General features: G+C 37.7%; 1 protein-coding gene across 2 annotated transcripts in view; it reads right to left on the reverse strand.

Moving 5' to 3' along the window:
* PIAS1 (protein inhibitor of activated STAT 1) overlaps positions 1-23,227 on the reverse strand; it is a 138,101-nt gene that overhangs the window by 17,587 nt on the left and 97,287 nt on the right. For both annotated transcript variants that reach the window (XM_003418380.4, XM_064267339.1), the window contains exons 7-9: positions 19,595-19,700; positions 5,566-5,639; positions 62-222 (exon numbers count right to left, since the gene is read on the reverse strand). In XM_003418380.4, the coding sequence (XP_003418428.2) occupies positions 62-222; positions 5,566-5,639; positions 19,595-19,700 (341 nt within the window). The remainder of the gene's footprint in view (positions 1-61; positions 223-5,565; positions 5,640-19,594; positions 19,701-23,227) is intronic.

Here is a 23,227-nt window from a genome sequence, read left to right on the forward strand (position 1 = left end):
AATAAACCCAGGTAACAGATGGTCATTTCAAGGTACAAGGAAATACTTTAAAGTGACATACCCATCAATAATAAGGTGTTCATACGGAGCCTTCTTATCACAGACAGGACAAACCCAGGTTGGTTTTTTCTCATTCATCTGAATATAAAGGGTTGCATCAAAACACTGGAGATGAGAACATGTAAGGGCCCGACATGGAATTGTCAGCCGCATTTTACCAAGCTTTAAAAGAGGGGAAGAAAAGTAAATATTAGACAACTGTTAATAAAAATCTAAACTTTGGTCAAAATTTCCTGAAGCACAATGTGTGTGCATGTGTTCTGATTTAAAGCATATTGTGTTTACTTTGCATCAGTGTTGGAGAACATTAAACACATTTTCTGTGAAACATAACTACAGGTTAAGAAATTACAGTATTTCTTTGAATATTAAACACAATGACTCTGGAAAGTCTACATCAAGGGTTATTTACTCCAATCCATGGCTCACAGAATGGCTTTCTGGAGGAGCCTCTTGAAATTCTATGTAAAATTTTGTCAGTGTGTGCATTTTTCTGGATATATTGCTTTTACCAAATTCTCTCAGCAGTCCCTGATCCAAAAAAGTTAAGAACCACTTAACTAGGGAAATAGAAATGTCTTATTAAATATTTCTTCCCTCACTAGGCACCATCAAAGACCACTTGGCAAACACCCCTGGACCTCTAGCATCTCTAAGCTTATTACAAGACTCTCTCCTCTTGCCCTGCAAATGTTGTCGCAGCTTACAAGTGTTGAGTCTATCCTGTTGTATGCTGTTGAGTTGATTCCAACTCATAGTGACCCTAGGGGACAGAGCAGAGCTGCCCCACAGGGTTTCCTGGGTTAAAATCTTTACAGAAACAGATTGCCAGGTCTCTTCTCTTACAGAGCAGCTGGTGGGCTCGAACTGCTGACCTTTTGGTTAGCAGCCATTGCACCACCAGGGCTCCTCTGAGTCTATCCTACGAGTGATGCACACGCCCTCTTCGGGTCCCTGCGCTGCTAGCTTCGGTCCACGAAGGTACATAAGCTGCCAAGAGGCCTGCACAGGGAGCTGCCATACCACAACCCTTTGCCCTGGAGGACACCTCATAAAAGACAGCAAGGTGACCACTGTGGGGACCTCACAGGCCACACTGGTTGTATTGAATACAAGTTATTTGCTTTCAATAACCACATTATTTGCTAACTATCAGGAAAAGATTTTCCACATATTTGCCAGCTTGAAAAACATAAAGGCTCAAAAAGGATGTGAGTTAAATGAGGACAAAAAGAGGAAAAAATTCTTGCCCTAGAAGAATTTCAGGGAAATGTGCTATTTCCTACTCTACTAAGTGAATTAACTGTCATTTAGAGCCTTAAATTATTGTTCTGGTACCAAGGATTTACTGTGCCTCTAGGAAAGGCACTTAACTTTTCTGGGCCCTTTTTTCTATCTCTAAAGTAAACAAAGTGGTATAAACACTTATGAGAAGGGACTGATGCCAGTTTACAGTATCAGGAGTATGGACAGGAGGGGCCTCCCAGACAGAAGGAATAGCTCCTTTCTCACAGGCCAGCATTTCCTACACTATTTACTTATGAGTGTGTACGCTAGAAACATATCGCACTCATCTCCTTCCCCCAGCACTTAGAAAAGTACCTGCTCTACAGCAAGAAGACAGTCTAGTGTACCAATGAGACTTCGGTTATGCACGCTGAACGATCTAGAAAGCACCATTAACAGAGGGTGTGCAGGTCGTATACAGCACTTTACTAGGTAACCACATTTTAATTCTGGCCTTAAGACTACCTAGGTTTAAATCCAGGCTCCGCTACTTACTAACTGTTTAACTCCTGAATGTAAGTCACTCTGAGACTCAGTTTCGCGAAATGGGGGTAAAACTAGCATCTACATCATAGAGTGGTGGGGATTAAATTATATATATGTTTGTTGTACAGTGTCCGACACGTGTTGTGGTCACCCATTGTTAATTGAAGAAACATATTTGCTTTAAATCACTTTGTAAGCGTGTAGGAGACTCACCCAAATCTCTGCTCATTCTTCTATTCTAGGATCACACAGTGTCAGGCAGCCTCTCATTCCCTCACACATCTCTGTTTAATTTTTATAATTTCCGTAAGTTCCTGATGACACCCGCCCATCACTAGTGTGACAGAAAATCCTCAGGACATGCTGTGTTAGTTCAGAAATATTTTGCAAGTAACAATCTGGTTGGTGGTGCAAAATTTTTATATCTTAAGTTAGACCTTAAGTTACCTGTGAAGTGCACATTCCTACTGAGTAGTATTTTTGCTATTGCCCTAATAATAAGTAGAGAAAACCCGGGCTAAGACTTCTAGACAGATCTGGTAATAGCACAAAAGGTTCATGCCCTGCAGAACTAGTGGGTTATTCTAACGGTTTATGAGGACAGGGGATAAGAAGAAATAAAGATCGTCTCAGAATCCAAGCCGTAGCCTGCAGAATTTACACTCTGAAAAGCAGTTATGCCCCAAATCCCTTCATCTCACATACTTTTATCCCCATAATTCACAGGTGTCACTTCATATCTTTTTGGCAAGAGAGCAATGCTCAAGCCCTTTTGATCAGCCACGCCGACAAGGTGACCTATGGAGTTTTTAAGGAATACTGAAACATGCATGAATGGCACAGAAAGGACATTTACAAACGGATACGATGAGGCCAAAGTTCACTGTCAAATGCCCTGTTTATTAGCTGTCACACAAATGCCTCCTTTCAAAGAGCCACAAATTAACTATGATGTGATAACCCTCATATTCCAGATTTTTAAAAAATAGCTAAATTCTAAATACTTATCTGACAAATGGATACTGATCTTCTCCAACCCAGTATCAGAGGAAAAGCTGACTTCTGAACACCTTCATCTTGTAATTGCAAATCCCACCTCCCCCTTTACAGGATGCTCTGGATATCTGCGTCATTTCCAAATAAACACTGGGAAAACAACTCCCAAACGGGTTCTCTAAGGCTACTAACCTACCACTACAGTACACTGGAGCTATATTAACTGATGATGTTGCAAGACAAGAGTAAACGCCCTAGAGATAAGTTTCTACCAGTTTATATCAAAAGGACCCTAAAAAAGTCAATAAAGTATGTATTTTTTACCTTGTAAAATGAAACAAGTGTGATACTAAGAATCATTTCACAGCCTTTTCATAACACTAACAAATACTTCATAAATATCCAAAGTGTTCCCTCGCCCCCCACTTTATCAACTCTAAGTCATTTGTATCTGTGTGTACAGGCCTGTGAGAATCTCAATGAGCAGTCTCTCAAAGATTCTTTCCGGCTCTACTTCTAATAAATGGGAACCAAAAAACTCCCACCTAAGAGCAAAAATATTTTTAATTATTTTTGTTGCCTTTAGCTAATTTAGTTAATGGCACACAAACAACAGAAACTCATTTATTTTGAGATTTGTGCATCATAAAAAAGACAAGTGCACAGTGTGACATCTTATTTATATATTTTGAAGGGAACAAATATTTTTAATTATTCTATAAATTTGATATATAGATGAGTTTCATTACTAAATTTTACTTTTGAGTAAAAACATACCTAAAATGCAAGGCCCTACTGTTCCAGAGAACTGAAAAGGGACTGTCCCTTTAGCCAAAGAAAAACTCATCAAATTATTATAAATTTTTTTTGTATAATCTGAATTTTGAAAGCAGAGGTCAATTTTAAAATAAACTGCTAAAACTGTTTGGACTGCAACAGGAGGAGCAAGGGGACACAGGAAGACAAATTAAGAGCTGACCCACTAAATTCGGCGGTGCAAAGATCAACATTTTCTACTGCTAGAGGGAAAAGCATCTGGACTTTAAAATTTAAGATAAGACCCACAAATAAAAATTTCCAACATTTATACTGGACTGTTTATTTATAAGAATAACAGCTTTTTATGAATGTTAAATACTATAAACATTATATATACTAGCACAACTCTAAACACTTTTAAAACGAGACCACAGAAAAACAGGCTTTCTTCCACTGATTTAAATTGAAAACAAAAGCTTACATACTTTTCTAAATTTATCGTATTCTCTAAACTGCTGTTTTATAACGGAATAGAGTGTGTCAAGGAACCGTGTGTGTGTGCGTTATGTGTTTGGGGGGAGATAAATCAGGATTTTGGGGAAAAATGGTGGGATTAAAAAAAAAAAAAAAAAGTATATATCTTTTTTTTTTTAGATCATAGTCCTCCCACCTTCCACTTCCTGATCTATAAATCACTTTCTAAATGTTAAAAAGTACCAGCTCCCTTCACAACACAGAATGTCATTTAACATTTATCTGGTTACTCAATTAAATAATTTTTAATTATAAAAGGCCTGGCACTAAAATATTTTCCCTAAGAAAAAGAAGGGCTATAAAGAGAAAACATATAGGAAGAATAAAAGAATATGAGAGGATTTGGTGGTTTCTATTAACTTATTTTTTTCTGTAACTTTTAAAAGTTTTATAATAAGCAGGAATTATCTTAGTAATTATCAAAAAAAAAAAGGGGGGGAGGGTATATTTGTTTTTAAAAAGCTATGTAAACTATAGTATTAGAAACAAATTCAAGAGCTCATGACTTCTTTATTTTGTTTAAAGTTTTATAAACTACAGAAGGCTAGGATTTAGGATAAATAACACTTTGATTTAATTTTTGTTTAAATTCTTCCTCTCAGATACATAGGATTTCAGTATTGAAAGTCTTCAATATCAGACCTGCACAATCCAGTCAATCAAGAAACAGATGTGCACTCTCATTCTCCGTATTTCCCCCAATTCAGACATGATTAATTAGAGAACAAAAGGTAATCAAAATGTCAAAGTAATGTACTATTTACTTTTCACATATTTTTGAATGAAAGCCATATTTAACTATCATTTCTACTACTGGTGGATCTAACATCAAACTAGTTAAGAAATGAACCTCAAGAAAACATTTTTTTGAGGCTTTTTCACTGTAAGTTCAATAATTTTATAAGTCTTGAAGCCTTATATTTACTTCATAAATGTGCTTGATTTTGACCTCATTTTCTGATTTAAAAATATGTCCAGGCTATTTTTATACGCAAAACGAATTCAATTATTCAGGCTGAATAGAATAGTTTTTAATTAGTAGATTCTTATAATGTAGACAATGTGAGCAAAATGGTCAGATTGAAAGTATGGGTAATCATGGCCAGATTTTTATTCTAAAGGATATTTTTTTAAAGATCAAATTTTTATGAGCACACACAGAGATAATAAACATTCCATATTTTGAGATTTTATACTTGAGCAGAATAGTCATTAATCACAGGCAATATTAGATATGTCTTACTAAGAGTAGAGAATCTTCATAGACTTGAATGGATTCTAAACCCTATGCCTAGATGATACCGTCTTTCCACTTTCACAAGCTGTAAGAAAGGTGAGCAGATTTTCAAAGAGAACAGATTTTCTCAAATACTGGAAAAAACCTAATAATAAGAAGAAATTCATGTTAAACTTTCTGGAAAATAAGTATTATTTAACACTTACTGGACAGAGCAGAGAAACCCTCAGGCTGGTTGTAGCTATTTCACTGTCTGGATCCGCAGTCAACTTCTCTTTAACTGACCATCATTGAAGATAAAACAAACAAATAGAACGAGATTATTAAAGATACATCAGTGATGTAACATTAAAAAAGGAGGAACTTAAATGAGAAATCATAAAAAAAAAAAACCAAAAAACAACTCGCTCAATTATTTTCCAATCAACAGAACAGACAAATAAAAACAATTATATGGTCTATAAATTCTACAACAAGCAAAGGAAGAAAAACAATTGTTTATCTACGGGCTGACTACATTTCCTGTGAGTTTCCTATTTCTCACCCACGGAAGAAAAAACCACATTGCAGTAACAGAAAGGAAATTTCTAGAGCAGGCTGACATATTCAACCAATGGCAGGCCACCCCCTCGCCTTTTTTTTTCTTCATTCTAAGATACTAGATAAAAACATTCTTTTAAACTGTGACTAATATTATTTTGGCTCTTCTATTTTAAATGAAATTAATAGGTAGTAACTAAATCACATAAATTTTTTTTTGCTTTGCAATTTTTTTTTAAAAATAATTTTTATTGTGCTTTAAGTGAAAGTTTACAAATCAAGTCAGTCTGTCACATATAAGCTTATACATACTTCCATTTACTCTCCCCCTAATGAGTCAGCCCACTCCCTCCTTCCAGTTTCTCCTTTCGTGACTGTTTTGCCAGTTTCTAACCCTCTCTACCCTCCCATCTCCCCTCCAGACAGGAGATGCCAACACAGTCTCAAGGGTCCACCTGATACAAGTAGCTCACTCTTTATCAGCATCTCTCTCCAACCCGTTGTCCAGTCCCCTCCATGTCTGATGAGTTGTCTTTGGGAATGGTTCCTGTCCTGGGCCAACAGAAGGTTTGGGGACCATGACCGCCGGGATTCCTCTAGTCTCAGGCAGACCATTAAGTCTGGTCTTTTTATGAGAATTTGGGGTCTGCATCCCACTGATCTCCTGCTCCCTCAGGGGTTCTCTGTTGTGCTCCCTGTCAGGGCAGTCATCGGTTGTGGCCTGGCACCATCTAGTTCTTCTGGTCTCAGGATGATGTAAGTCTCTAGTTCATGTGGCCCTTTCTGTCTCTTGGGCTCATAGTTATCATGTGACCTTGGTGTTCTTCATTCTCCTTTGATCCAGGTGGGTTGAGACCAATTGATGCATCTTAGATGGCCGCTCGTTAGCATTTAAGACCCTAGACGCCACACTTCAAAGTGGGATGCAGAATGTTTTCATAATAGAATTTATTTTGCCAATTGACTCAGAAGTCCTCTTAAGCCATAGTCCCCAAACCCCCGCCGCCCTTGCTCCGCTGACCTTCGAAGCATTCAGTGTATCCAGGAAACTTCTTTGCTTTTGGTCCAGTCCAGTTGAGCTGACCTTCCCTGTATTGAGTATTGTCCTTCCCTTCACCTAAAGCAGTTCTTATCTACTAACTAATCAGTAAACAACCCTCTCCCACCTTCCCTCCCTCACCCCTCTAGTAATCACAAAAGAATGTGTTCCTCTCAGTTTATACCATTTCTCAAGATCTTATAATAGTGGTCTTATACCATATTTGTCCTTTTGCATCTGACTAATTTCACTCTGCATAATGCCTTCCAGGTTCCTCCATGTTATAAAATGTTGCACAGATTCCTCACTGTTCTTTATCGATGCGTAGTATTCCATTGCGTGAATATACTGTAATTTATTTAACCATTCATCTGTTGATGGACATCTTGGTTGCTTCCAGCTTACATTTATAAATTTTTGAAAGCTCAGGTAATAAACAAAATATTTATTATAAAACATATTAATTCTAATTTCAAATTATAAAAAGAAAAAAAGCTAAATTGCTTTTTTTCCCCATATAACTATTTGCTTGATGTTGCATGACTCAAAATGAGAAGAAATAGCTACAAACATCCATTAATAATTGGAATGTGGAATGTATGAAGTATGAATCTAGGAAAACTGGAAGTCGTCAAAAACGAAATGGAACCCATAAACATTGATATCCTAGGGATTACTGAGCTGAAATGGACCATATTGGCCATCCCGAATTGGAAAATCATATGATCTATTAGGCCTGACAAACTGAAGAGGAATGGCGTCACATTCATCATCAAAAAGAACATTTCATGATCTATCCTGAAGTACAACACTGTCAGTGATAATATTCATACACCTACAAGGGAAGACCAGTTAATAAGACTATTATTCAAATTTATTCATCAACCACTAAGGCCAAAGATGAAGAAATTGAAGATTTTACCAACTTCTGCAGTTTGAAATTGATCAAACATACAATCAAGATGCATGGGTAATTACTGGTGATCGGAATGTAAAAGTTGGAAACAAAGAAGGATCTATAGTTGGAAAATATGGCCTAGGAGACAGGAATGATGCCAGAGATCGTATGATAGAATTTTGCAAGACCAACAACTTCTTCATTGCAAATACCTTTTTTCAACAACATAAACGGTGACTATACACATGGACCTCACCAGATGGAACACAGAGGAATCACATCAACTACATCTGTGGAAAGAGATAATGGAAAAGCCCAATATCATCAGTCAGAACAAGACCAGCGGCCGACTGCAGGACATACCATCAAATTACTCGTTCAAGTTGAAGCTGAAGAAAATTAAAACAAGTCCATGAAAGCCAAAGTACAACCTTGAGTATATCCCACCTAAATGTAGAGACCATCACAAGTACAGATTTGATGCCCTGAACACTAACGACCAAAGACCAAATGAGTTGTGGAATGACATCAAGGACATCATTTGTGAAGAAAGCAAGAGGTTATTAAAAAGGAAAGAAAGAAAAGACCAAAATGGATGTCAAAAGAGACTGCAACTTGCCCTTGAACGCAGAGTAGCTAAAGCAAATGAAAGTAATGCTGAAGTAAAAGAAATGAACAGAAGATTTCAAAGGGCGGCTCGAAGAGATAAAGTATTACAATGACACGTGCAAAGACCTGGAGTCAAAAAAGCAAAAGAGAAAAACACACTTGGCATTTCTCAAGCTGAAAGAACTGAAGAAAAAATTTAAGCCTCGAGTTGCAATACTGAAGGATTCTAAGGGAAAAATATTGAACGATGCAGGAAGCATCAAAAGGAGATGGAAGGAATACAAAGAGTCATTGTACCAAAAAGAATCAGAAGGTAACATATGATAAAGGACCAATGGTACTGAAGGAAGAAGTCTAAGCTGCACTGAAGGCACTGGCATAAAACAAGGCTCCAGGAACTGAGGGGATGAATACCAATTGAGATGTTTCAACAAATGGATACAGTGCCGGAAGTGCTCACAGGTCTATGCCAAGAAATTTGTAAGACAGCTACCTGGCAATCACCTGGAAGAGATCCATATTTGTGTCCATTCCAAAGAAAGGTGATCCAACAGAATGCGGGAGTTATTGAACAGTATCATTAACATCACACACAAGCAAAATTTTCCTGAAGATCAGTCAAAAGCAGTTGCAGCAGTACGTCGATAGGGAACTGCCAGAAATTCAAGCTGGATTCAGAAGAGGATGTAGAATAAAGCATACCATTGCCGATGTCAGATGGATCTTGGCTGAAAGCAGGGAATATCAGAGGTGTTTACCTGTGTTTTATTGATTATGCAAAGGCATTTGACTGTGTGGATCATAACAAATTATGGAGAACATTCCGAAGAAGAGGAATTCCAGAATACTTAATTTTGCTCATGAGGAACCTGCACATAGACCAAAAGGCAGTCATTTGAACAGAACAAGGGGATGCAGCATTGCTTAAAATAAGAAAAGGTGTGCATCAGGGTTGTATCCTTTCCCCATACTTATTCAATCTGTACACTGAGCAAATAATCTGAGAAGCTGGACTACTTGAAGAAGAACGTGACATCAGGATTGGAGGAGGACTTATTAACAAACTGCAATATGCAGATGACACAACCTTGCTTGCTGAAAGTGAAGAGGACTTGAAGCACTTACTGATGAAGACCAAAGACCACAGCCTCCTCACAAGTGGATCAATAAGCAACATCGTGATGAAGGGAGAAACTACTGAAGTTGTCAAGGATTTCATTTTACTTGGATCCATAATCAATACCTATAGAAGCAGCAGTTAAGAAATCAAACAATGTATTGCACTGGTCAAATCTGCTGAAAAAGACCTCTTTAAAGTATTACGAAGCAAAGACATCACTTTGAGGACTAAGGTGCTCCAGACCCAAGCCATGGTGTTTTCAATTGCCTCATGTGCGTGCAAAAGCTGGACAAAGAATAAGGAAGACCAAAGAAGAATTGACACCTTCTGAATTATGGTGTTGGCAAAAAATACTGAATATGCCATGGACTGCCAAAAGAAGGAACAAATCTGTCTTGGAAGAAGTAGAATCAGAATGGTCCTTAGAAGCAAGGATGGAGAGACTTCGTCTCACTTACTTTGGACATGTTATCAGGAGGGAAAAGTCCCTGGAGAAGGACATCATGCTTGGTAAAGTAGAGGGTTGGCGAAAAAGAGGAGGACCCTCAATGAGATGAACTGGCACAGTGGCTGCAACATGGGTTCAAGCATAACAACGATTGTGAGGACAGTGCAGGACCAGGCAGTGTTTCATCATGAGTTGGAACCAACTCAATGGCACCTAACAACAAGAACAGTTATTTGAGTTCTGCAGTTATTAATCTATACCCAGTGCTATCTTGAGCAAGTCAATCCACCTCTCTGAGCGTAATTTCACTTACAGTAAAATAAAAATACACACTAGATAATCTGTCTTTTCAGTTCCAACTTCTTATGGTTCCTAAGAGAAGAGGCATTAGTAATTTTCTTTTAATGACTATTCCATTACTCTTTCAGTCTAATATGATGAGGCCATTTATGCTTCTCATTTGGAAACTGAAAACCTTAATCAACAAGACACTATAAGACTGGAAATGTCTAAATGTAATAGTCCAATAATTTTAGAAAGTACTCCACAGTTACTTTAAAGTCCATATTGTATAAGGAGCCCTAGGTGAAGTGGTTGTGTACATAACGAATCATGGAATTTCAGAGGCACAACTAAATGTGATCAGATAGGTAACATATAGTAGAAAACAGAAAATTCAAAGCGGGAAAAGCACCAATAAGTAAGAATGATTTCAGTTACATGTCTGCTGTGCTGATAACCATTCATGAAAATTAAGAATTGTGCCTTTAATAAATATGGGGACCACAGTGCTGAAATTTTTGAGATGGTCCAAATCTTGAATCTCCTAGCCAACTGTTTTCATAAATCAGTGGTTCTCAACCAAAGTGCCCATCAGAGTTACCCCAGAGAGCTTTGGAACTGTGCCCACTGAATCAGAATGGGAAAGAGGGATGCCAGTGGGTAGTTTTTACGAAGCTTCAGGTGTGATTCTGATGCCCGAACTCCCAGCCCACAAATCATTTAATGGCCCGGAAATTCCAAACTGTCAAAATCTATATATTTCACAGATTGCCTCTCACATCTGAAAATGCATAAAACTCCTGGTTTTTAGTTTGAAAAATACAGTGATTGCATCACTTCTATTAATTAACACCACGTGTAAGTTATGAAAAGTACACCTTTGTGCCATTACAGACCTAATCTTAATCAACCCTTTCTTGTAAAGATACTTTTAAAGAATGATATATTGTATTAAAGGCAACACATAATTGCCATAGAAAATAAGCATGAAAAGAGAATTCTAATGTGATTACTAGCCACTCTGCATGCCTTCACCAACCGCCCCACCAGCACCCTTCCACACACATAGCAATGGGAACAGTAATTGAATTTGGGCTTTGTCTATGTCAAGTTTCACTTAAATGAAGCAATAACATACATCATAATATCAACCTCATGCAAAACAAAGTTCACTGTATAGTACTTAAAAAAGAAACTGAAATAGGAGAGGCAACATAAACCAGTGGTTCAGAGCATAGGCTCCAGGTCTAGACCTAGCCTAAGTTTGACTCTCCATTCAGTCTCTTATTAGTTATGTGCCTTAGTCAAGTTACTTAACTTCTCTGTGCCTCAGTTTCATCATCTGGTAAATGGCAATAATAATAATAATACCTCGTAGGTTTAGTTTAAACTTGTGTAAAATATTCTATAAATATTAGCTACCGTCACTGAAAAATAAATGTGATTTGTGTGTTTATTTCCTCTTCAGAGTGGGAAGAATTTTCTGGAATTATTTTAGAATCAGCTTATCAGTTTCTATTTTAAAAAACCTGCCGGGACCTAGACTAGGATTGTATTTAATCTAGAGAGCAATTTGGAGAGAACTGACATTTTAGCAATTTTGAGACTAGTTTTTTTAATCCATTAACGGAAACCCTGGTGGCGTAGAGGTTAAGTGCTACGGCTGCTAACCAAAGGACTGGCAGTTCGAATCCGCCAGGGTCTCCTTGGAAACTCTATGGGGCAGTTCTACTCTGTCCTATAGGGTCGCTATCAGTCGGAATCAACTCAACGGCACTGGGTTTGGTTTGGTTTTTTTAGATCCATTAACATGGCATCTCTCTCCACCTATTTAGGGTCCTCTTTTAATTTCACTCAGCAATGCTTTATAGTTTTCAGCATACAAATCCTGCACATATTTTGTGAGATGCATCCCTAAGTATTTCACGTTGTGGGGTGTTACTGTAAAATTATCTTGTTTTTTGAATTTTAATTTCCAATTGTTCATTGCTAGTATAAATATAATTGGTATTTGTATACTGACCATGTATTCTGCAACCTTGCTAAACTCATGTCTTAGTTTTAGTAGCATTTTCATACATTCTTTGGGATTTTTCCCAATAATGCCATCTGCAAATAAAGACAGTATTATTTATTCATTTCTAACTGTATGAATTTTTTTTTTTTTTTGGTCTTATTGTGGTAAATGCTGAATAGAAACAGTGAGAGCAGATATCCTTGCCTTGTTCCCAATCTTAGGGTGAAGCATTAGTCTTTTACCCTTAACAATGATATTAGCTACAGGTTTTTTGTAGTTACCTTTATTTGAAAGGAAACTCTGGTTGCGTAGTTGTTAAGAGCTACGGCTGCTAACCAAAAGGTCAGCCATTGGAATCCACCAGGTGCTCCCTGGAAACTCTATAGGGGCAGTTCTACTCTGTCCTATTGGGTCGCTATGAGTCGGTAATCGACTCAACGGCAGTGGGTTTGGTTTTTTATTTGAAAAAGAAAAATAACGTTTGTGGACTCACATTACTTGATTTCAAGACTTACCATTACAAGCTAAAGTAATCAAGACTGTGATATTTGCATAAGGATAGACATATATCGATCAATGGTCCAGGAATAGACTCAGACATCTATGGTCTGCTGGTGTTTGGCAAAAGGTGCCAAGGTAATTAAATAGTGGAAAAGATAGATTTTGCAACAAATGCTGTGGAACAACTGGATATGTGTGTGTGTGGAGGTGGGGGGTAAAGAACCTCTAACCTTACCTTGCACCATGTACAAAAATTAACTCAAAATGGATGGCAGACCTAAATGTAAGAGCTAGAACAATAAAACTTCTAGAAGAAAATGTTTGTGACCTCAGGTTGGGCCGAGATTTCTTAATATGCAAAAAGCATAAACTTATTTTATTTAAAGGAAAAAAAACTGATAAAGTAGGCTTCATCAAAATTAAAATATAAGTTGAGACCCTGATAAGAAAATGAAGAAGCAGGCCACACACTGGGAAAAAACATTTGCAAAAACACATCTGTTAAAGAATCTGTATCCAGAATATATAAAGAATTCTCATAACTTGATATAAGATAAACAACCCAATTTTAAAAATGGCCAAAAGATTTGAACAGACACTTCACCAAAGAAGCTATAAGGATGGCAAATAAGCACATGAAAAGATGGTTAACATATTTAGTCATTTAATTTGCAGTTTTCCTATTTAATTTATTAGGAAAATGCAAACTAAAACTACCATTAGATTCCACTACACGCGAACCCAAAAACGCACGAACCAGAATGGCTAAAATCAAAACCGCCTGACAATGCTAAGTGCTGCTGATAACGGAGAGCAACTGGAAATCTCATACATTCTTGGTGGGAATGAAAAAATGGCATACCCAATTTATAAGAAACTGTCAGATTGTTTTCTAGAAACTTACCATATGACCCAGCAATCCCACTCCTAGGTATTTACCCAAGAGAAATGCAAACATATATCCACAAAAATGCGATACCCATATGCAAAATGCAAATGTTTATGTTTATTTATAGCAGCTTGATTCATAATAACTCAAAACTGGAAACAATCCAAATATGCATCAACTGATAAACGGATACACAAATTATGGTACAAATAAATGGAATACTACTCAGCAATAAAAATGAACAAATTACTCACACATGAAACTACATGGATAAACCCAAAAAGCATTATACTAAGTAAAAGAAGTCAGACACAAAAGGCTATATACTTATTTTTACACAAATAACACGTGTGTTATATGTTTTTTTCCAACTGCACGTCCCCGCCAAATTATTTTCATAAGGATACCAGGCTAATATTTTTAGAGCAACACATAAAAAAATTACCATAGTGCCTTTAGGAAAACACCTGCGGAGGGCGTGTGGGGGGACTGAGTGGCAATAGGTAAAATATAAAATGCGCACTATTTGTGTAAAAACACAATACTGTAGGATTCCATTTATCTGACATTCTAGAAAAGGTAAAACTACAGATACAGAAATCACATAAATGGTTACAGGGATTGGGGGTAAGGGATGAGACTGACTGCAAAGGGCCACAGAGAACTTCCTGAGGGTAAAAGAAATGACCTCCATCTTGATTGTGGCAATGCTTCATGACTGCCTAAGTTTGACAAACTCATCCAACTATACACTAAAAAAGAGATTTTGACTGCTTGTAAATTATACTTTAATAAACACGACTGGAAGAGAAGAAGGGATGGAAACAGAACTATATTAAATTTAACCACAAGAAAAAATGGAGCGGGGCGGGGGGACTGAAATAAAAGTACTTGTTCTCTGTGGGCAAGAGAGTAAAAATGAAGACCGTATTTATCCTGCTGTAATAAACAGCACGTGGGAAGTCATCCGGATTTCCAGCAGTAACAGTGTTTTATTATATGACCTATAATAAAGTTACAGCTGGACACCTGTGCAATAAAGAATTTGGGCCTTTGTCCCCAGTTCCTGGGAGGTAACCTTTAAGTTCTTGGACTTTCTCAAATAATTTAAATGTCTTTGCTATTCATGATGGGACCCCCAGGCCACACTGATAGCTTATGCTCATAAGATGGCTCTGTATGGGGGCTGGCCATGCCAGAAAGTCCAACCACGTGATCACTGGTTTGGCCCTTTGAAAGGTATAATATAAGCCCAACCTTGGGGAGGGGGGCTGGAGACTGAGTTCAATCACGTAGTCAGTGATTCAATAGATCATGCCTATGTAATGAATGAATCTCCAATGAAAACTCTGCACTTCAAAGCTTGGGTGAGCGTCCCTAGTTGATAATATTCTGAGCACTGTCACACTGATATGCTAGGAGGGTGATGTGCTCCTGAGAACAACAGAAGCTTCACGTTTTGGACCTCTGAAACCTCATCTTATGGCTCTCTCCCTTTGGCTGGTTCTGATCTGTATCCTTTTCCTATAATAAAAAAGTGTAACTATAATATAACTGTAGTATAAACGTAAACATAACTGTAAGTGTAGTGCTTTCCTGAGTTCTGGGAGTTCCAGAAAATTACCAAACATGAGGGGAAGGTGAGAATCCCTGAATTTGTAGCCAACTGGTCAGATATGAGGGTGGCCTAGGAACCCCTGTACTGTGGCTGGTGACTGGAGTGAGAGCAGTCCTATGAAGTACTGTGCCCCTAACCTGTGAGGTCTGGCCTAATTCTGGGTTGTTGGTGTTAGAAGTCATTTGCACAAGTTGCTTTGTACGTCATGTTGAGAAAGTTGGAATTTTTATTTCACTTAGGTTGCTACCAGAGGGGAGACGTGAAGAAGTGTCAAGAAAGAAGAGGAAGATTATTTAAAATAAGCTTTTAAAATAAAGGCAGGATATAAGGGCTCAAACCAGGGCAGTGATGGTAGAAATACAGAGAAGACAGATTTGAGAAATATTTAGGGTATAAGTTTGATAGGACTTAGTGAGTTCAGTTTTAAATACTTGCATTTGCAGAACCAGTGTAAGGGAAGGCAGCTAGCTCTATAAGTCTGAAATTCTGGGATAAGGTCTAGGATGAAGATATAGATTTATAAGGTGGGATGTGATTGTCTACACAGACAGCATGCAGTGGGCCAAGGATGGAACCCCAAGAAATACCAACATTTAGGATGCTTTCCTTAAGAGAATCCATTGGCAACTGATTGGAAAGAAATGGTCTGAGGAGAGGAGAGGAGAGAATTTCAAGGGGCAGTTTAAGTGGAATGATGTGGGTTAAAGACAGATCGCAATGGGTTACAGTGAAGAAGTCGAAGGAGCAAGTAGACTCCTTCAACAAACTAGGATAAGAACAATAGGAGAAACACAGAACTGTATCTACAGAGGTGCTTGTTTTCCTTTTTCAAAGGATGAAAAGAGACTTGACAGACAGGGAAACACAGGAAAAGAGCAGAAAAATGAGGCAGCCAGGTTTCATAATACTATTTACTGAGCATCTCCACCTGGATGTCTCATAGGCATCTCAAACACCACAGATATAAAACTGCATTCTGATGTTCCCCCTGCAACCTGATCTTTTCAGCAGTTTTCCATTGCAATAAACAGCACCACTGTGTAACCTGGTGCTCAAGAAGCCTAGAACTCAACCTCAATGTCTTTTTCTTCACTCCTCACATATAATCAATCACCATTTCTACCCCCACAATACTTCTCAAATCTATCAGTTCTATTTTCATCATTATTCCCTTAGCCCAAAACAAAATTGTCTCTTGCTTGGACAACTGCAATAGGTTCTTAACTGGTCTTACTGCATCAGGCTGGCCCTACCTCAATTCAGTCCTCAAAATTATCTTTTTATTGTCCAAATCTAATGATGTCACTCCTCCGCATAAAATCCTTTATCAGCTTTCTATCTTCTATATGAACTTACCCGCTGTGTATCTCTCTGGCTGCTCCTCCCCTTTACTCTCTCTACTCCAGCACCACTGGCCTTCTCTCCTGGCATACTTCCCTTCCCATCTTGGGGCTTAACTCCTCCTCATCCTTGTAATCTTGTCTTAAACATCACATCATCAGAGAGGACTATGTCCTCCTGCTGGATCTCCACAGATTTCCCTGTCTCTCTTCTTCACGGCAACATGTTACAACTGTAATTCATTTGTGACTTGCACAATTATTTAATGTCTTCTCATCAGACTGCAAGCTTCTGGGGGATGCAGAGTTGCTGTGTGTTTTGCTTAATGCTACCTACATTCTCTAGTGCCTGGAACACAGCAGACTTTTAATATAATTCCTTGAATAAGTAAAATAAATGAATAGAAGATTAACCTTGAGCAGGAAAAGGGACATGTCCTCCTACAAGACTGAAGGGAATAAAGTGAGGCTGAGCACAAATGTAGATAAGTTGAAAGGTAGTTTTGGAGGCGCTAAGACTAGAGAAGAAACAGGCGGTTTAGAGAATTCGCATCTGGTAACCCAATTTTCTTTCACTGATGGTATGCTGGGAAGGGGGATAGTGTTTGTGTAAAGTATAGCCAAGGTTTGAAGTGACTGCTGAAGTAGGTGGGTGAGGGTGAGAACCTGACCAAGAGTTACTAAAGACAACGGCGTGATGTTGAGATAAGAACCATACATAAAAGGTAGGGCCACAAGACAAAAATCCACTAAATCAAATAAATCAGAGAATGAATTTCTGACTTGGTAAAAAGTCTAAATACTATCTACTTTATCCTTTCAAGAAGATAAAAGTACCTGACTTGACTAATAAAGCTTTGCCAGAAGAATTTAATAAGACTAAGAATGACTTACAATGAACTTATATGTAGATAAACTGATTCTTCAAAAAATATCTGAGATACCTGCCAACATTTTTTTAAACAATCTTTCAATTACACAATTAATTTGTTGGAAAGTTATTTCTTTATGTAACTTTAAACTTTATATAACTCTAACTATAAAGGTAAACACCCAGCAGTACTGTGAAAGGCCTGGTATTCTGCTTCCATTACTATTACAGCCAGGAAAACCCTATGAGCAGTTCTATTCTGTAACACATGGTGTCGCCATGAGTTGCAATCGACTCGATGGCAACTAATAACAACAACAACAAATGTAAACAACCTCTGTCTTGAATCAATTACAACAAATTTCTTTTGGACAGGATCCAAAGTAATGTTTCACTCGGTACCCCAGGCCAAGAAGTAAGACAAGACATAAAATGTCACAAAAATCCCACCTGCTCTGCTACTTCTCTCCACCTCCAGCACTATATCAGAGTTGAAATAAATAGCTTTTGCTACTAACAGTGGCTAAGAGTGGCTCCTTGGGGAAAATACAATTCTGGGCTCACCGTCCTACTCTCCCTCCAGGTGGTGGTGCTATAACGACAAGTGCAGAAGCGTTAACTGAGCAAAGACAGCTTGCACTATTATTATCTTGCAATATAACAGCTTTATCTGCCTTATTTCTTGGTATCCCCTTCCCCACAAAGGCTCACAGAACTCCATAATGCTTTCTGACTCGCTCTAGCACTATATGACAAACATATGAAGATTCTCAGTGGAATGACAAGGAATGGACTTTAGCAAGATAGGAAAAAATGAAGCTCTTCACTTGCACCCTCCTTCAGGGAGAGCACTGTCCCTCTTCCTTTTTCAGAAGCTCCACTATCTCCTTCTCCCTGCCTGCCGGATGGTACCTCCACTTCTCCAGGCCTAATCAGTGCCATCACTCTAGTCTGTCAAGGAATGCCTACAGAAGCATCAGCTAAAGGCGTGTTGCCTCTGACTCTGGATTATCTACAGTTTTTTAAAAAGCTCTTTTAATACAGAAAAATCCTTCAATGAGCTACCGCTATCAAATGACTGTCTGAATATTGATACTCAGAGGCAGTAGGTCTTTTACTGACACAGAAACAGGTAAGAGAAAAAGATAAAAGTTATGCTACAAAGGGAAGTGAGAGAAAAGCCAATTTTATTATCTTAGTTCCTTCCTAAGTACAAATCTGACAGTGGGCTTCATTAGCCAACTCACATCAAAGATCCTTAAAGGGTACCTGTAAAAGTTTTGTTCCCTAAGGGATCAGTCTTCACCCCCAAATTCATTCATGAGGAATACAAAAAAGAGAATATAAGTAGAACTTAAGTTCACATCTTTGGAAAGGCCACTGACCTCTGGCATTAACTCTCAAAAACTGAGGCCATAACAGTCAATTTGAAGACCTTACTATGTCACAAATCCAAAACGTCAAAATGAACTGTTCAGTAATTCCCATCTATGAACCCAGACTTGGGAGAGACTTCAGCAGTTACCTGGTCTAAACCTCTCAACAGATGAAGAATACGAGACTCAGAGTAGAATGACTTGGCCAAGGCCATACAAAACTGACTAATAGCAGGACCCACTTTACTATTATTTCTACCACCCTACTGATTTTCTTTATACTTTGTTAATGCAGGGTTGTATTTTCTCCTGGATAAACCTTCAGTCTAAAATAACTCTCTTGAAAAATATGCCAAGTTTCTCTTCCCATCTCCTAGAATTCCTAAACTAATTATTTTATGAAGCTTTAGTAAAATATTCTTCCATGTTCGTGTACTGGCTATACAAAGTTACTTTTAGGATCAACAAAATATAGATTATAAAATATAGGTCATGACGAAGATATTAAAGCTACTCTCAGGTCTGGTTTTACCCTAACTCACAGAAAAAGGTTCTCAGTATTTTCAATCCTGTATGACAGACTCTAGTAAAAGACAAACCCTAAAACTTCTTGAGTTGAGAAAATACTATTCTAACCTTTAACAAAGTATTTCAGCTATATAAATGAAATAAGTTTATCATACGTACTTAAAGCTCTAGAATGATCCGGATTCCTTATTCCCTTTGCTCGTAACCTCTGAAGAAGAACTGTTGAGGACAACTGTTTTACAAGATACACTGCCATGGAATAGTTCTGGAAAAAAAAAAAAATGTAGAAAACAAACAACATATGTAAGTAAATAGTAAAACGGAAGTAAATGGTACATCTATTTTAATCCCACATTGATAGGGCAAGAAAACTAACACTTGTCAAACACCTACTGTATGCCAAGTCTATCTCAGGTGTTTTCATTTAATACTGACCGAAAAGCTGCTGAAGTGCTCGTATACCTATCTTCATGGATGAGGAAAGTGAAGTGTGAAAAATTAAATTAACTTGCCCTAATTATTTTACAACTTTTAAGTGACAAAGCCAGAACTTAAACTCAGGTCTGCCATGCCTCTCTATTACTTGACTACCTATGCTTGAAGCTAATTAATTTAAGGCACTATATAAAAGGATACTGTTAAGACTAAGGCCAATAAGGACATCAAAGTCATCATAAACAATATTTAGTAGGTGACAGATATATCTAAAATAGTAGCTATTTTTAAAAATTATTAATGAGATTGACTTCCTAACCTATCCTAATTTATATCTTTTAACCTCCTTTTATGCCTTCAACTAGTTCTTGAAAAGACCCTATTTGAGCAATTATTACTACAAAGTTCTTCAAGCCAAGTGAGTATTAAGGGAGCTGCTGGTTTGGCAGATAAACACATGAGTATCTACTGCCGGCAGAGAAGAGAACAAAGAAAACAGTTTATCAACAAGCCAAGACAGAGTGAAAGGCACATGACTGAGTAAAGAAGAAAAGAGGGCTGAGGCTTATGCAGGCAGGGAGAGAGAACTAAATGAGAAGGACCACTGTTCATTTGGTGTTGGGATCAAGAAATCTGAAAAACAAAGGGAAGAATAATTACTGCCATCTTATACTTTATAGCTACATACAGTTTTCAAAGTACTCTCAACATATGTATCTATTTCATTTAAACATCACAGAAGGCCTGTAAGATATAGGTAGGATAGGTATTTTTCTAAGTGAAGGGCAGATGAAACTGAGGCACAAAAAGATGATATAATCTGCTCATGATCATGCAACTGCTTGGTGACAGAGCAGGCACTAGAACCCAAGAACAGAGATGTCAGGAGCATGGACTCAATGACCAAGGCCGGTGTATTCGTCACAGGTCTTCCCTTCACAGACCCTACTTGCCTTAGAGCCTCCTAATCTAGTCCAATGCACATTCCAATTTTCGGTTACTTTCCCGTATTTGGAAATGCACTCCCTTCTCTTGGCAACAAGAGAAAATATTCTCCAGTACGCTCCAGAAAGCCAAATTTTCATTTAAAGTTCATAAACCTATCCATGTTTATATGCTATGTTCTCTTTACAGATGAGGGAACTGAAGCATGGAACAGTTAAGTAACTTGCCCAAAGTCACACAGCTAATAAACTGCAGAGCTGGGACTGAAACCCTGGTCCTCTGGCTCCAAGGCTGTTCTGTTAACCACTAGGCTGCAATGTCTCTCTACTGATGCTTTAACTGGAAGGAATTAAAAAACAAACAAACAATGGGATATCAAAGAAAGCTACTTTACTTTCATTAATAAAGTTCACAATTTATTAATGAGGCACAAATAGCCTTAAAACTTTCCTAAATTTTAGTGCATAAAACATATCATCTAATATAAAATCAAAAAGCTTCTTTTAGAAAAAAAGAAAACTTATCCACCTTTATTGTTTAATGCTTCAAGAAAGTGGAGAAATGCTAATTAATACTGAAATTATATACAGACAACTTGAATCTTCAGAACTAGGAATTTCCCTCAGGCTTCATATAAATATTTAAGAAGAGATCAAGTAGAAACCACAGCTACAAGTTCAGTGAAAAGGTATTTGTTCACTCTAGTTGGAACATGTAACCAAATAAAAAAGAAAGAAGCAACAAGAATGGCGGGTATTAACAAATGCCACTTGTACCAATAATATGGAATTAAACTTTCCATCAAATCAAAGGAGGTCAGCAGCAAAACCCCCCAAACTTAATAATGGCATAGTATCTCTTCTAGGCAGATGATGTTATATTGTTACTGCTAATCCTCCAAGGTACTACCTAGCTCCAACTACTGAAATACACTGCATCACTGATGTTTTTGTCAAATGCTTTTCCAAAAGTCTTCTAAATTCCTTATACTAGTATCTAAAATATTTCTCTATAAACAATGACTGTAATGGGTGGTAAATGCTGTAATTACACTGAAGTAGGATAAGAAATTACAAGCGGTCACTTACTTCTTCCTTCAGGCACTGTACTAGCTCTTCTATTCATTTCATTTGAAAATGCGTATTTATCACGTTTCTCAATAGCAACTAGTCATAAAAATTTATCAGCAAAACAGTAATAGATTCTACATGAAGAGTATCTTCACAAGTTGCATTAAAATCAGTAATCTAAAAAAAATATCTAGTAACTTATCACAGTTCTGGGCTTTGGTGAAAGAATAATTTTCTTTTTATGTCTTAGTTCAAAAAGGCTTCCAACTCGTAAGACCAGGATCTACACAAAGACCTTACGTAGTAGATCAAATCACTGATGACAATTTTTTCTCTCTGAGGCCTGGAAGGCTTCCCAGGGAGGAGTATCTCGCCTGCTATTCTAGCACCATATAGCAGCAACCACGTTCTCCTCTCTCCACAGTTTCAAACTTGTTCTATATTTCACCTTAAACACCCCCTTCTTATCTGGTTGGCTACACTCTTCACAAAGGAAAAAGATATTCAACCCCCTCTTCAAAAAGGAGGAAAAAACAGCTTCTCCAACCCCCCAAACAAAAGAATCAAAATCTTTCCCAAATGAAGATACAATCCGGGAATTATCAGATACAGAATATAAAAAACTAATTTACAGAATGCTTAAAGACATCACAAATGAAATTAGGCTAACTGCAGAAAAAGCCAAGGAACACACTGATAAAACTGTTGAAGAACTCAAAAAGATTATTCAAGAACATAGTGGAAAAATTAATAAGTTGCAAGAATCCATAGAGAGACAGCATGTAGAAATCCAAAAGATTAACAATAAAATTACAGAATTAGACAACGCAATAGGGAGTCAGAGGAGCAGACTCGAGCAATTAGAATGTAGACTGGGACATCTGGAGGACCAGGGAATCAACACCAACATAGCTGGAAAAAAACCAGATAAAAGAATTAAAAAAAAATGAAGAAACCCTAAGAATCATGTGGGACTCTATCAAGAAGGATAACTTGCGAGTGATTGGAGTCCCAGTCCCAGAACAGGGAGGGGGGACAGAAAACACAGAGAAAATAGCTGAAGAACTCCTGACACAAAACTTCCCTGACATCATGAAAGACGAAAGGATATCTATCCAAGCTGCTCATCGAACCCCATTTAAGATTGATCCAAAAAGAAAAACACCAAGACATATTATCATCAAACTTGCCCAAACCAAAGACAAACAGAAAATTTTAAAAGCAGCCAGGGAGAAAAGAAAGGTTTCCTTCAAGGGAGAATCAATAAGAGTAAGTTCAGACTACTCAGCAGAAACCATGCAGGCAAGAAGGGAATGGGACGACGTATACAGAGCACTGAAGG

Source organism: Loxodonta africana, chromosome 13 (genome assembly GCF_030014295.1).
Source record: "Loxodonta africana isolate mLoxAfr1 chromosome 13, mLoxAfr1.hap2, whole genome shotgun sequence".
Classification (NCBI taxonomy): Eukaryota; Metazoa; Chordata; class Mammalia; order Proboscidea; family Elephantidae; genus Loxodonta; species Loxodonta africana.